The sequence below is a fragment of the Arachis ipaensis genome, chromosome B2 (genome assembly GCF_059453495.1).
Source record: "Arachis ipaensis isolate K30076 ecotype BB chromosome B2, ASM5945349v1, whole genome shotgun sequence".
Lineage (NCBI taxonomy): Eukaryota > Viridiplantae > Streptophyta > Magnoliopsida > Fabales > Fabaceae > Arachis > Arachis ipaensis.
In genome coordinates this window covers 9,205,769-9,221,044 of record NC_142437.1, presented here as the reverse complement: position 1 = coordinate 9,221,044, position 15,276 = coordinate 9,205,769, and the positions used below count along the sequence as shown (strand labels likewise).

Below are 15,276 nucleotides of genomic sequence, written 5' to 3'. Positions count from 1 at the left end.
GTAACTATCCAAATTCAATTATTATCTTAAAGCCAAAAGTCTACTGAACAAGCCTGTTTTGTCCGTCAAAATCTGCAAAAATCTGTAAATTAAGCGATTCGGATTTGACAGACTTTTTTATTATGACAGTCTCAAATTTTTAGTTCAGCCCATTTTTTTTACAAGTTATACGAATCAATTCAACGAATTTCGATCCATTTGCCACCCCCTATCTACAATTTTTTAGTAAAAATAATTTGATTTTATAAAAAATTTTTGTCATAATATATAATATTAAGATAAAATTAAAATAATTTAAAAAAATTTATGTTTCTGTAATATTATTACGGAAAAAAAAAAAACTAGTGTTCTCTATATTGTTTACCAACTGTTGATGGCACATATCATACATGAATTTCACTTGACTAAAGATTTGTCAAGGGCATAAATCGATTATCTTATAAGAATAATGTGCTATATTTAAGATTAATATAATGTGTTGGGAGCAAGCTAGCGAGGTGTGCTTACATCTATTATTTTACATTGCAAGCTTATTCCATTTCACATAAATTTTAACGTGATTACTCATATTAATATTTTTATATAAATAATAATTAAAATATGAATACATATTATATTAAATAATTTTTAATAAATGTATTAAATTATTTAACATTTTTAAATTATCATGCATCACCACATAAAGATGACGTAGTCACCAACTTTAAAAATATAATATTTTGTAAACACTTTTAAACGATTCAATTTTGTACGTCAAATTCAAATTTCTTTTATGGCATAAAAAGTTTTTTTTTGCCAATATATATATAACTAATAAGTAACTAACACTCATAGAGATGTAAAATATAATAGTATGCTCTTTATCAATAGAGAGTGAGAGAGAGAGAGAGAGATTAATTTCTTGTGTGTTTCAAGATCAAATAATCACACACTTGTATGTTTTGTTGTTTCATCTCAGTAATGTGAGTTAGTTTGAAGTTAGTTTTTATTTTATTAATATTTTTAAATTTAAATTAAAAATAATAATAGATCTATATATAATGTTAACGTGAAAGACAATTGATAGATTATTAGAATAAGAGCACTAATTTCTCTCTAAATATCTAAAAAATTTTCAACTAGACAACATGCTTATATTACAATTGAGGACATACGCATAATAAAATAACTAGCATTTTTTATGTATATTTTTTTTTATCTTCTCTCGTTTTTTATTAGTAATTTTTAATATAAAAATAAAAAATATATAGAAAGAGATATGCAGAAAAATAAAAAATAGTATATGCACACAAGAAATTAACTAAGTATGTTATTAATTTATTTTTAATATATATTTTGTATTTTAACATATATTTTATAGAAATAACTTATTTAATGACTGATTTCTTACTGCATATAAGATGGTTGCACAAAAATAGAACATATATATAGAGTGTGTTTGAAAACTTTAATGAGATGGAATTGAATTCTAGAAAGAATTCTCACCAATTCTTAAATTTAAAACAAAAAAAAATTAAATGAAAAAAGAAATGGTTGAAGTATATATAATACTACTATGTTGCCCTCTAGCCTCAATAAACAAGAGGGATATGAAAAAAAAAAGAAATTGATATATTTAAAAAATCAAATTATATTAAGGTGGATTTAGATATTTTAACTTCAAATACAAATTTTATTAAGTTGGATTTATAAATAAGACCTATTTTAGTTTGATTTATTTTTATCTTGAAAATGAAAATTAGAATTTTCAAAAGAGTTTAAATTTATGTATTTTTTATGTTTTAAAGTTAGAAAAAAAAAATAATTCTAAAGAGAATTCTACTTCAATACTTTCCAAACACAATAGTCACATTATTATCTCTCTATAATATATAATCCAAACTAAGTCTTCGTTAACAAAAGAAAAATGTTAAAAAGGCAACAATATTTTTTGTGATATTAATCTACATTTTAGAACAAGGCCTTATTTTTATATTATTAAAATATAAAATTAACCAAATAAAAACTAATAAATTTTGTTCATTACTTACCATCACTCTTAACGAAATAATAATTAAGAACCCGGAGGAAGTTGAAGACAGCAAAAACAAGGACAGCAATCCCAACGACGGTGGAGCTTGCTCTCCATGGATCTCTAAAATAGACCAACCACAAGGCAGCCATTGTACGGTTCCAAGGGTTCTGATAATGCTTGTTGAGATCATTTATGACACCATAGTAACATGTCGTGTTGGCCACAACATGCCTGCACAGACCATTCACAAGAGTCGCAACTTCCTTGTCGCTCCCAAGCTCGTGCACGATCACTTCCTTCTCAACCAGCAACTCCACGTCCACCTGCGTGTGGATCAGCGAATCAATGAGTGACACGTAGTTGCATATGTACGGCTCTTCAGGGTAGTGGCACTGCTCGAACGCGATCAGGTTCCGAAGGATGCATTCTGTTGTGTGGTCAACCTTCAACTGCGGTATCCGAAAGCGTGCCTTCACGTGATTCATGTATGGTAAGCAACCAAGGCAGAGGAATGAACTCAGGATTGGTTTCTTCTCGAAGGTTATGTGTAGCAACCTTCTGTTGAGAACTTTCTCGAAGGTTATACCAGAGTCTTGGAGCTTTGTTGCTGTTCTTAGAACACTGTCTGGGCAACCACTCTCTCCGATTTCGTTGTCCGGAGGAAGATAGAAGTACCTGATGATAAATTTTTATTGCTCAATCACCTTGCTACAAAAATACATTGTCCCTCAACTTTAGAGAAATTATTTTTCCAATAAATAAAAAATTAGAAAAATTTTGTCCAAAATAAAATCATTTTACTTATATATAAGCAGATATACATCTATTATTTTTTAATAAAAATGTTATTTGTCGGTCAGCATTATTTGTGTATAAATATGTTTAATTTAATTTATTTTTAATATATATTATTTTAATATATATTTTATACTGATAATTAATTTTAATGTGTACTTAGTACAATTATTTTTTTAATGTACCTTAAAATTAATTATGTTAAGTGTACAAAAAAAATTAATCACCAATCAATCGCTGCATATAAAAATAGTATATTTAGTATCTCATAAGAAAATTTTATTATACTACTATAAATAAATTTGGTTATTCGTCTATTACAAATTTAATTATTCTACTAACATATTCGATTATTTTAGTAATTAATTATTTACGGTATACACATAGCAAATTTGTTAAAAAAACTACATACATGAAAAGTTTTTAAATGTACTTAGAAGACCGATGTTTTAATAATCGTAATCGTTAATTTTGTATAATAAAATTCTTAAAATTCTTTCCTACATACATATCTTTAAAGATGTCTTCTCATTAAAGATTTAGTGTGTACTATAGTGCTTATAATATAAATTATACATGTTTCAACTTCCTAAAGAGTGAGCCCCATAATAAACAAAAATATTATCTATACTAAAATTAGCCATCAAAATTATCCATCATATATTTATATATAAATATATATATTATTTAACTCATTTTTGATATATATGTATTTTAAACTTTTAACTTATATTTTATACTAATAACTAATTTTAGTAATTAATTTTAGTATATACCTAACCTATAATTTTACTTTTTGGAGATGTAATAATTTTGACAAAGTTTTTTTATACTCGACAGATAATGCATTTCTCCATTTAAGGGTTAAACTATTCTGAACTAGTTATGAAGAAAACGTACCTGATCAAATCAGTGAAGTGCTTGGGGTTGCTGTAACCATTGTCTCTGTCCATGGACTTAGTATTAGCCTTCTTTCTAGAACCAAGAAAGGATCCATTGAGGTTTTCCTTTTTCTTCTTAGATTGATTCCTCTCCAATAACCTCTTGGTCTCTTCACAAGAAGACATCTGAGTATCATAGAAAGCAAAGTAATGAATTGCAAGTTCAACAAAGCAACTATAGTGCTCTATGATTTCTCTGTTCCTATCATTAGGGACAACAACATCATCATACAGTTTGTTAACCACAAAGAACGGAATCTGATTCTCAAGAAGAATCAAGTCCCTTGTTATGTTCCGGTTAACCCAAGACTGTGTCACAATGTAATCATCACTGTGATCGCTCTTGAATGATTTCGTTGCACGGTACTCTCTCTCGTGTTTCGATCTATCCAGCTTCCAACAACTGTTCCTCAGAAGCAACTCCATTATGAACACCGCATCTAGAAGCATCATGTCCACGAACTTCTCCTTGCTGATCTCCGGGAACTTGTGCGCGTAGCGCTGGCGGATGGTTTCTTCATTGCTTTCGAGAAACTCTTTGTATTTCTTCATGGCTTGTTCGTTGGAGACGCGGTGCCAGAAGAAGTGGAAGTACCTCTGCTTGTGCTCTTGCATTGGCTTGAGTTTTTCTTTGTTGAAGTGGATGGGACCAATGGAAATCATTTCAGGGGTGTAAGCTTCTTGATTCACCTTCCTAAGGTTGCAAGGGACATTGTAGATGCTGCACTCTGATAGCTTCAAGTCTTGAAGGACTCTAACATCGATTACATGTTTCACCATCTCATATTCTGTTTCAGATAATGGGAATGTTGAACCGGTTTCAGTAGCAGCAGTAGTTGCCATCTTGATGCAATTAACCAAACTTCTCACTTTCTATGGTCCCTATAGCAGTGGAGAAAAAATATCACTTTAAAATAGAAACAACAAGAATGACAGTTCTAGTTTTATTTCAGTAGATGAAGCCAGCTATATGAATAAAAAAAAGTGAAGACTTAGGTGAAGTCGATTTCACGTGAAGTCAACTGCATTTGAGTTTCTATCATAAAAAAATATAATTATATTATGTGTACTCTAAAATCAACCACCAAAAATAATTATTAGTATAAAATATATACATTAAAAATAAATAATTAATTTTAGTATATAAATAATATTTTCAATAAAAAAGTTAAATATTATGTGCACAAAAATATTATGTTTACAATATAAATATTTTAAAATAAAAACAAAAATTAAAAGTTAAAAAGATTAAATTAGGTATAAAATTTGTTTTATGAAGAACAAAGATTTATAGTGGATAAAAATATTACGTGCACATCATAAACTAGTCATTAAATTAATAATTAATATATATGTAGTTTAATTTATTTTTAATTTATATTTTATATTATAATATATATTTTATATGAATAATTAATTTAATAGTTGATTTTGTATCTACATCTAGTATGATCGATTGAGAAATATAAAGTTATCTAAAGGAAGAAACAAATATGAAAGTAGATAGAGTATTATATTCTTGTATAAAGATAAGTAAATTTTACTTAATTTTCAATCCATTAAAAATTAAAAATAGTAAAAACAAAAAATGAAATCAATATCTTATCTTTATTTCAATATTTTTATCCTAAAATGGGTGATATGAATATATATATATATATATATATATATATATATATATATAAATATCTGGATTATAATAAATGGAGTCAAGACTTTGTGTTATATATATCCAATAATGTTCACCTTTTAAAATCACTTATTTAATATATACAAATACAAACAAACACTATCACACCAAATAAAATGGGCTGTTACATCACGGACAAAAGTTAGATTAAAGATATTCAATTATGGCAGAAACATTTACCCCACAAGGAGCAAACTTTCAAGGGCATTATATATTTTCAGCAGTATCCCTGAGTCTGACTTATTGGTATACTATAAAAGACATGAAGAAAAAAAGAAGGAAAATAAAGCAAAGAAAAAATAAAAAGGTGAGGAAAAAATATATCAGTTGATAATTGATCTTTAATAAACTTTAGTAGACCATTTAACCAAACAGAGCCTTTATGTGTGTGGTGAACATAACATATCAGAAAGGAAATTACTTGATATATGGAAAAAAAGAAAAGAAAAAACATTGAGGAGATCTTGCATTAGATCTCAATATAATTAAGAACAACAAATTGAAAAGTAATTAATGCATTTTGAAGGAACTAATTATGCAGCAAGTTACTAATCATCAGTTCTAAATTATATTATACATATGCATGGTGATCTGAATCACCATAGTGAGAAGAAATTACAAGACAATATCATTAAAAATCAAAGAAAAAGAAATGGACAACATGGTGAGACTACTAATGGATATAGACTAAGAACCTGTTTTGTGAGAAGAAATCAAAGTCTCAGGTGAGCTCTTGAGTAGTAGTGACCACCACACTGAGTGTTTCTGTGCTTGGTTCTTGTGTTATGTCTCTTCTCTTATGTTGGTTGAGAGTGATGATGACCTCAAACTCAATCACTCAAGTGAATACTTCAATATGCTTCATGTCACTTTAAATTATCAAGCTTTATGTTTGTTTGGTATCTGAGCCTATCAATCTTTTTTTTCAAGATTTTACAAAATAACATATTTTCATTGAAACTTTTTTACTTTTATATATTCTAAAAGTATTAGTAACTTTAGAGTATTTGTTTGCAATCTTTTTTTGTTAATTTATTTTCAAGTATATTCGGTCAATGATCTAATATAATTTAAACTATTTTAGTGAAAATGACAGATGTTCATAGTCGATTAATCAATTTTGTTGATGATGCAAGTGGTGATTTACTTCAGATATGCGTCACACTATATAAAGAAATAATTTACTATTAAATTATTAATCTATCATTCATTAAAGTCTATAAGTCTATGGTAAACGTTATTTAATTAAAATAGTAGGTACATACAAAGCTAAATAAACACTTAATCACAGTTTTATATATACAATAACCAATTTGATGGTTTATTTTTTATACACATAATATTCTTATTATTGATATTGGGATTTGGGAGTCTCTACATAGTGTCATTGTTTCCTTTTTTTTTTTTTTTTTAGTTTCTTTGCTTTTGCTTTTTGGGTGGCATTCACCGCTAGCTCCTTTATTTTGCACTCTGATATCTTCTCAAATCAAATTAATTAAGTGGAATGTCCCTCTCTATTTTTCTCTCTTCAATCATACAGCTAGATACATATATAATAGTATATGAGTTAATGCATTTTTAGGTGAAGCCTGAAGATAGAAGGTGAAATATGGATTTGATTTTGATGAGTTGGGTGGTGGTGGGTGTGGAACGCGAATTGAAGAACTCATAAATATATTACTGGCTATAATAATATATTATAGTACTCATCAATAAATGAAAATCAATCCCTTCAAAGTCCAATCACGTGTATCTTCCACCTTCCATGAAATGATGCTTAACCATTGTTTAATTTATCACTGCTTCTAATCTAAAACAAATTGTTATAAATTACTATTATCTATGTTAAAACATGTTTTTTAATCTTAAAATTTAATCACTAACATTAAAATTAATCACTAATATATATATATTATTTAATTTATTTTTAATATATATTTATATTTTAATATATATTTTATCCTACTAAATAATTTTAATAACTAATTTTAATATACATCTAATATGATCGATCTATATTTATATTTTCTAACACGGATAAAATATTGTTTTTCTATTTAGCTTTTTAGTTAAATTTTAATTTTGTTTTTATGATTAAATTATTATTTTAAATCCCTTTTGGTGCATTTATTTTTGTTTTTTTCTTAAAAATTATTATTTATTATTTTTTTATTTCTTTTACCATTTTTACTCTCAAACATAACAACAACTGCAATATCAAAAAAAAAAATAACAACAACTACTATAACTACTATAATTATGATTATCATTGATATTTAAAAGAATGATTATAGAAAAAAATTATTTTTTTACGAAACAAATTAATTTTGAATAACAGATTAAGATAAAATAAAATATTTAAAAAATAGATAAATATTAGAGATAAAATTCATATTTAACCCAATTATTAACACAAACAAAACAAGTACTTTATCTTTTCTAAAACTAAATATACGTTGAATTTAATTTTTATATATTTTTAATATAAAATAATTTTATACAAATATTTAGTTGTCGCATCAGTAAAAATAATTATTTTTAAATATTATTTAAAAATTTATTCAAACACATAAATCTAATTTTATAACTATATCTTATGTCAAAATTAAATCAAACTTATGTGTTGTTAGTATGATAAACTCTAATAGTAGTGATTGAAAATAAAAGTTGATGTTTAGAATAATTTTAGGAAAAATCAAAGGCATGTGCTTCACGACAAATTAAAGGTGCATATTTAATTATGAAACTGTTCATCGATCCTTAGACATTGTAGTCCAGCTGCCCAACTCAATGCACACAATCCAATTCTATTACTATATTCTGAAGAATTTCAATGCACATTTGAAAATTTTTTCTGTAGTATATTCTAATAATTAGTTGCATACTTGCATCTTTCATTCCATGTTTTTTCGTCAGGGACGACAACTTGGATCTAATTTAATGAAAATATTTCTAGCTGACTTGACTATCTTCACTTACGTTCCCTCTTGTACCTTCTACCTTGTACATGCTAGCTCACATTATTTTCACATACACTAGATAGATAAATATATTATCGATTATGTTAAGTGTATATTAAAATTAACAATTAAATTAAAATGTCATTAATATAAAATACATATTGAAATATAAATATATATTAAAAAAATTAAATTATATATATATATATATATATATATATATATATTAGTGGTTGATTTTAGTATACAAATATTATTTTTGCTATACTATATATTATAAGGAAAAAAAAGGACCAATACCTAAATCGACCATTTTTAAACAATTTCATTTAATATTTATTAGTTTTAAATTATTTTTCAAAATTAAAATCTAATTAATTACCATTAATAACATTTTTATTTATTGAGAGACATTCCACTTTCTCACGGAGTTGTGCCTGTGGTCCGTCACGTATTTCACGTCACTGCTGCAGTGCGCCACCATTCTCGCCGCACAGACCGCCGCCTTGCTGCCACCACATTGTGTCGCGCAGAACATAGTTCATGTCGTCGATGCAGGGACAAAAAACATCCAATCTTAATAAAAGAAACATCCACTTTTGAATAAACATCCAATCTCGAATAAAAAAAATATCCACTCTCATATGAAGCATTCTATCTAGTTTCCGAACCCCGGAACAGGAAAAAAACATCCACTGAACCGAAAAAGAAACATCTACTAACCTTTGGAGTGACGCAGCTTGACGACGTGATGGAGTTGAAGGAGGACGCGCTGGGCGGCAGAGACGGGCGAGGAGTAGACGTGATGGCATGGCGTGGAGGTGGAGACGCGGACCGATGGAAAGATGGAGGTGGCGGCACGACGTCGCGGGTTTCTGGTGAGGAGGAGTCTGCGCGGCGACATTAACGTGCGTCAGATGCAGCGGCGGCGAAGCTGACTTGCATTGTTGACGATGATGGCGTGCTCGCGGGTCTGGGTGATGACAGCATGATCGCGGGTCTAGGCGATGACGGCGTGCTCACGTGTCTGAGCGACAATGTCGTGATGTGCATGAAGCGGCGGAGGCAGCGCTGAGCAACGTTGTCGACGGCAATGGAGACGGCGTGTGAGGGAGGGTTAGTGATGCGAATGTAGTAAAAGAGTGGAGAAGATGAATGACGCAGATGTGGTAGTGAAAAGGGGGTAAAGTGAAAAAGTGAAGAGTGAAATCTGAGTTAAGATTTAGGGTGGGTAAATAGGGATTTTTTTTATTGTAGTAAGCTTTGAGGTTCAATCCAATAGGAGTTGGTAGGAGTTGTCATCGAGCTCCGCTTGGCGTGAGTTCCCGCTGTCTGAGATTGCCGCGGAGTGCGCTGGACTGCGACACCGTCCTCATTCCTCATCGCCGCAACGCGTAATTCTCCGTGCAACATATTTTCGGTGCGATCAATCCCTCCCCGCCTCTTGTTGTTTTCAGGTTGTCACACGAAGCAATCGCAATTGCAAAGGCTCCATAGACAAGGTAATGCTGCTTGTGTTGGTTCTTTTTTTCTTTAATTTTTTACTATTTTTTCGGATGTTTCTTTCTGAGTAAATAAATATTTCTTTTATAGGATTTCGAATGTTTATTTTCGAGTAAATAGATGTTTTTTTAATGTGAATTACTGGATGTTTCTTTCATAGGGTTGAGATGTTTCTTTTCGAGAAGTGCGTTCTTTTTTTTTTTAACTATTTTTTCAAATGTTTCTTTTTGAGTAAATGGATGGTTTTTTTTTATGTGGATTACTCAATGTTTCTTTCCTAGATTTCGGGATATTATTTTTGGGGAAAGGATGCGGCGGCACGATGGGTAGGGGTGGCAATGGATAGGGTAAAGTAGGGCTTGGAACTATTCTAACTCTACCTGTGGGTTGAGAATATCCCAACCCTAATCCTACTTGTTCTTAACCTGCGGGTACCCGATCCTACTCGTGGGTTACAAAAAAGATGCAACATTTATTATATAACTTGATGATAATTTAAAATAGAACTGATTTTTATGTAAAAGTAAAAGTATTAAATTATCAATTAATGATCTTTTTTTAGTGGCTAAGGATCTTTTGTATTTAGTGAGAGGTCTTTAATTCAACATCTAGTTGAAACATATTTTTATATAAGTATATAACATATACATATATAGGATGCGGGTTGGTCGGATAGGGTTGAGGCTTAACCTGCATAAAAATTCCACCTGCACCCTACTCTACCCGCTACGAATCAGGTTGGCAACCCTACCCGATCGGATGGGATCAGATTAGATATCCGTGGGTATGATGTATGTTGCCACCTTTAGCAATGGGACTTGTCCTTGGAGGCGTTCGAGAGAAATTACAGATGAGTGCATGACATTGAGAGAAGAGAAAGAAAAGGAAGAAAAAAAAAGAGGCTAAAGAATTTAAAATTAAATGATTGAAATAGTTATTTTAAATTAAAAATTTTTTAAAATTTAAAAAATTTATTCAAATTTATTAGTACCCAAATTGGTTATCTAGTAAAATTATTATATTTTTAAATAATTATTTATATAATTAATATAAAATATAATTATTTTTTATGATACAATATTATATAATTAAATATATACATAAAATTACTCGACAAGGATCAAAATTAAATTTATATATTTAATTGGTACTTTACCTATTATACTTACTTTTCTCTATGAAAATATTTTAGTTTAGGCACTATTAAGTAAAGTAAATTTCTACTTAATTAATAAATAATAACTAGAGAGAAATTTAATCACATACATTAATCATTTAGTAATTAAACTGATCACACAATTATGCATAGTTTCATAGCAAACTGAAATTTCTTAGAACATACACTTTGAGTTTTAGGGATGAAACACACCAATAACCTTGAGGAAATTGAAAATAGCAAACAAAAAGACAGCAAATCCAACAATACTGGAACTGAACCTCCAAGGATCTCGGAAGTACACTGATCTCAGCATCCCCATGTAGTGCATCCAACAATTACTATAATGACTATTCAGTTTCTTGATGGTTTTCCCATAATAGTTTGAAGAAACCACAATATTCCTGCAGAGGCAATTCACAAGTGTTGCTAATTCAGTGTGGCTCCCAAGTTCATGAACAATGGCTTCTTTGTCAACAAGCAACTCAACATCCTCATGAGTGTGAATCAATGAGTCTATCAAAGACACATAGTTGCATATGAAAGGTTGATCTGAGTAGTGACACTGCTCAAATGCAATTAGGTTCCTCAGAACACATTCTGTTATTTGATACACTTTCAGCTGAGGAAATTGCAAACGTGCTTTGAAATATTTGGTCAATGGTAAGAAACCAAAGCACAAAAACCAGCTTAGGATTTTGACCTTGTGGAACTTTATGTCTAAGTAGCTTCTACCTTGAACTTTCTCAAAGCTTACCCCAGCTTCATTCAATCTTGTTGCAGTTCTAGGGATATGATAGTCTATTGGATAAGGGGTAAAATCGTCTTTTGGGTTCACACCCTTTATCTGAATTTTTCTGGGTAGGTAGGTGAATCTGATTAAATCAGTAAAGTGTTTGCAAGTTTTGTAATTTTTGATCATATCCGCTATATCACTAGGCTCATTCTGTGGATAAAAATCTTCAAAGTATTTAAAAGCAAGCTTAAGAAAATTAGCTTCATGGTCTTTCTTGTTGTCACCATCACTTAAGAGTAACACACTATTGTATAGTTTCTCCAACACAAACATTGGAATTTGATTCTCAAGTAGCAACAAGTCCCTTTGTATGGCTTTGCAAATCCATGATGTTTTGAACATGGGATCATGTTCATCTTTTTTCTCTTCTGAATTTCTCAGAAAGAGTTCCATGATGAACACAGAATCAAGTAGGATCATGTTCATAAAATCATTATCATTGCAAGGCTCAACAAGCTCTGAATAAGAGTCTCTTATAGTTTTCTTCTCTTGTTCAAGATAGATTGTTCTATACCTCTTCAAAGCTAAAGCCTGTGATTTATTTAGGCGCTTATAGAAAGCATGGAAGTACCTTTGTTTCTGATTCTCTTGTCTCAGTTTTGAATCTTTGCAGTGAATAGGGCCTATTGAGATGAACTTTGGTGTGTAAGCTTCCTCATTCAACTTGAATAGATGAGAAGGAACCTTGTAAATGCAACATTCATCAAACACCAATGGTTCAAAATGTTCTGGAATGTTAATCAATATTTCTTGAATCTTAGGTTTTGTTTCTCCTTCTAAAGCATTATTGTTGTTAATGTTTGGAGAAGCCATTGCAACCTAACTTCTCTTCTTGCCTAATAGAATCCATCACAAAGTGAATATTCAATAAATCACTTAGCTTCAAATATATTATTAACATATATAATCTTGAAAAGGCAGAAAACTAAACTGAATTTCTTTTAATTTATATAGATTAGACATATAACAAAAACAGATAAACTTGAAAAACAAAGATACATAGATAGAGTTAGTTTTCATCTATGTGAATGAGACAACAGAAGAAAATAAGCATATATAACAAAATTTGTTTCTTTTTCAATGAAAAATGAACCAAGCAGCAAGCCTTAATAGAAATAAATAGTAATATATATAATTACCTTGAATGGAAAATATTCACTGATATGGTTGGAAGGAATGGAATTATTTCTGTCAGAATATATGCTACTTAGAAATAATGCAACTTCTCTCAAGTGTGTTTCAAAAACTTACATAAACATATATTGATTTGATGCATCAGCAATAGCTTCTATTTATATATATACGTAGGTTGGATTTGGTAGTTAATTATGATGGCTTTACTTGTTGGTTGACATTATTTATGATGTTACTTCAATTCATTCACCTTATTGTATTAATTAGTATTTTAATGAAGGGTAAAAAATCAACGAAGACTTCTAGACCAAAGACCAAGACTTTTAGGTAAACTGAAATATTGATATATATGTTTTGTATGTACTGTGTTGTTTTTGTCACCATCTATGATGGATCATGGAACCTTGTTACAATAATGAGTCCCCCACACTTAGTAGGTATTAACCACTTTTTGTGAATATTAATACACGATTCAACAACTCTTTTTGAATTAGTTTCACCCTAGCCAGCTGAAACTTAAAATTATTTTCAGTGTTTGTTATGGTGCTTAAAAGATATTGTCTAATTATTAAAATAGGTTAAATAATTATTTTTAAATTTAAAAGTGTAAAAATTAGAAAAAATTTTAATATTTTAAAGTTACTAAAAATGATTAGACAAAAATTAGGTATCAAACAAAAAACACTATAAAATTAGTTATTTTTATTATAGACGATAATAAAAAATACTATATAGATTATAGATATGAAAAAATTATATTTGTATATGATTATATATTTTTTACATAAATATATATTTTACATTTTAATATATAAAAAAATACTAGAAAATCAGCAATATTTAAAAATATGGACTAAAAATATATTATTAGATTATTATACTAAAGATATTAGATTGATGACTAAAAATATTGATTAAAAATAATAAATTTTATTGTTTTTTAATTTTTTTTAATATATATTATATAAATAACTAATTTAATAACTAATTTATATATGAATATATGATTGTTACCAATAATATTCTCCTTAATTAGGACTGCTGGGTGAAGCATGCATGATATATATTATCATGATGATGAGGTGACTACTTTGGTGTAAATTTAAGGTGTTTATTGGTTTGAATTAATGAGTACATACAAGTTAAAGAATTTAATAAAGGATAATTTAGGTTACAACCGGGACATGTTTAATTTAGACGTTAAACCTCCTTAAAATAAAAGAAGAAGAATATGTATGTATGCCATAATAGCAACAAAAATGAAAAATAATAATGAGATATCTATCTCAGCTGACTTAAGAAGATAATAATATATTTATAACAGTAGAATTTCTATATCCGTACTCCATTTCAGATTATTTATATTAGCCAATAGCCATTATCTATCCTCGGTCTTTGTTTAATTTTATATCCATTCTCTCTTCCAACATATATAATATTTGTATAGCTCAACTCAGTATTCTCCTAGTTGCAATTAAATTTTACCAGAGTTGTCATTTTGTTTAGTGTTATTCAAGTTGCAAATTTTACCAGGTCAGAGTTGTGTTATTCACACTTAGTTAAGTAGTTTTCAATGCACTGAATTATATTAAGTTGATAATTATCTTATAACTTAAGTTGGTCGATTGATTGGCTCACTTATTAGTTTAACTAATTATTAAGAGATTTAAATTTTATCTTATACATGTAACAATTTATATAATTGGTTGATTGATTCATTTATTAGCTTAACTAATTATTAAGGAATTTAAATTTTGTCTTATACATATAACAATTTATTAATCAACAATAAATATTAGAAAAATTTATTTTCTTAATCTTATAAAAGAGTTATTATTCAGCCTCAATAAAGTTTTAATAGATTTTAGTTAGAAAAGATCAAATAATAATTACATATAAGGATTTGAAAAAATAAATCAACATAATGATCAAGCTAAAAACTGAGTCTAGACCAAGAATTAAATTCTTTCAATTATACTTAAGAGTCGTAACAAATTAGTTCTTGTCTTACTACATCTTGAAATTCAAAAAAAAAAAAATCTTAATTAATTGTTGCAAATTTTCCCACTTAACTTCTGTCAATTTGTTTTATAGCTATGTGTTCCTACATGCATTTTTAGTTTTTTTTTTTTTTTTTTACACAATCATTTGTGAAAAGTAATGCATCATTCACACGGGGTCATTGTGCTGACTTTCTTCGAAACTAGCTAGGTAAATAGTTTAGGTTTACTTTAAAATTTAAATCATGGTCAATGCAGATTGATGGAATAATGGTGAACATATTTTT

General features: G+C 28.7%; 2 protein-coding genes across 2 annotated transcripts; both read right to left on the bottom strand.

Moving 5' to 3' along the window:
* Window positions 1-1,827: 1,827 nt before the first annotated feature.
* Window positions 1,828-6,325, bottom strand: LOC107624797 (UPF0481 protein At3g47200). Its single transcript, XM_016327255.3, has 3 exons — window positions 6,136-6,325; window positions 3,710-4,632; window positions 1,828-2,689 (listed from the first exon to the last, which is right to left on the bottom strand). Exons 2-3 carry the CDS (start codon window positions 4,591-4,593, stop codon window positions 2,023-2,025), a joined length of 1,551 nt encoding a protein of 516 aa, XP_016182741.1. The 5' UTR covers window positions 4,594-4,632; window positions 6,136-6,325; the 3' UTR covers window positions 1,828-2,022.
* Window positions 6,326-11,152: 4,827 nt separating this feature from the next.
* Window positions 11,153-13,113, bottom strand: LOC107624796 (UPF0481 protein At3g47200-like). Its single transcript, XM_016327254.3, has 2 exons — window positions 12,995-13,113; window positions 11,153-12,691 (listed from the first exon to the last, which is right to left on the bottom strand). Exon 2 carries the CDS (start codon window positions 12,666-12,668, stop codon window positions 11,256-11,258), a length of 1,413 nt encoding a protein of 470 aa, XP_016182740.1. The 5' UTR covers window positions 12,669-12,691; window positions 12,995-13,113; the 3' UTR covers window positions 11,153-11,255.
* Between the last annotated feature and the right edge of the window lie 2,163 nt (window positions 13,114-15,276).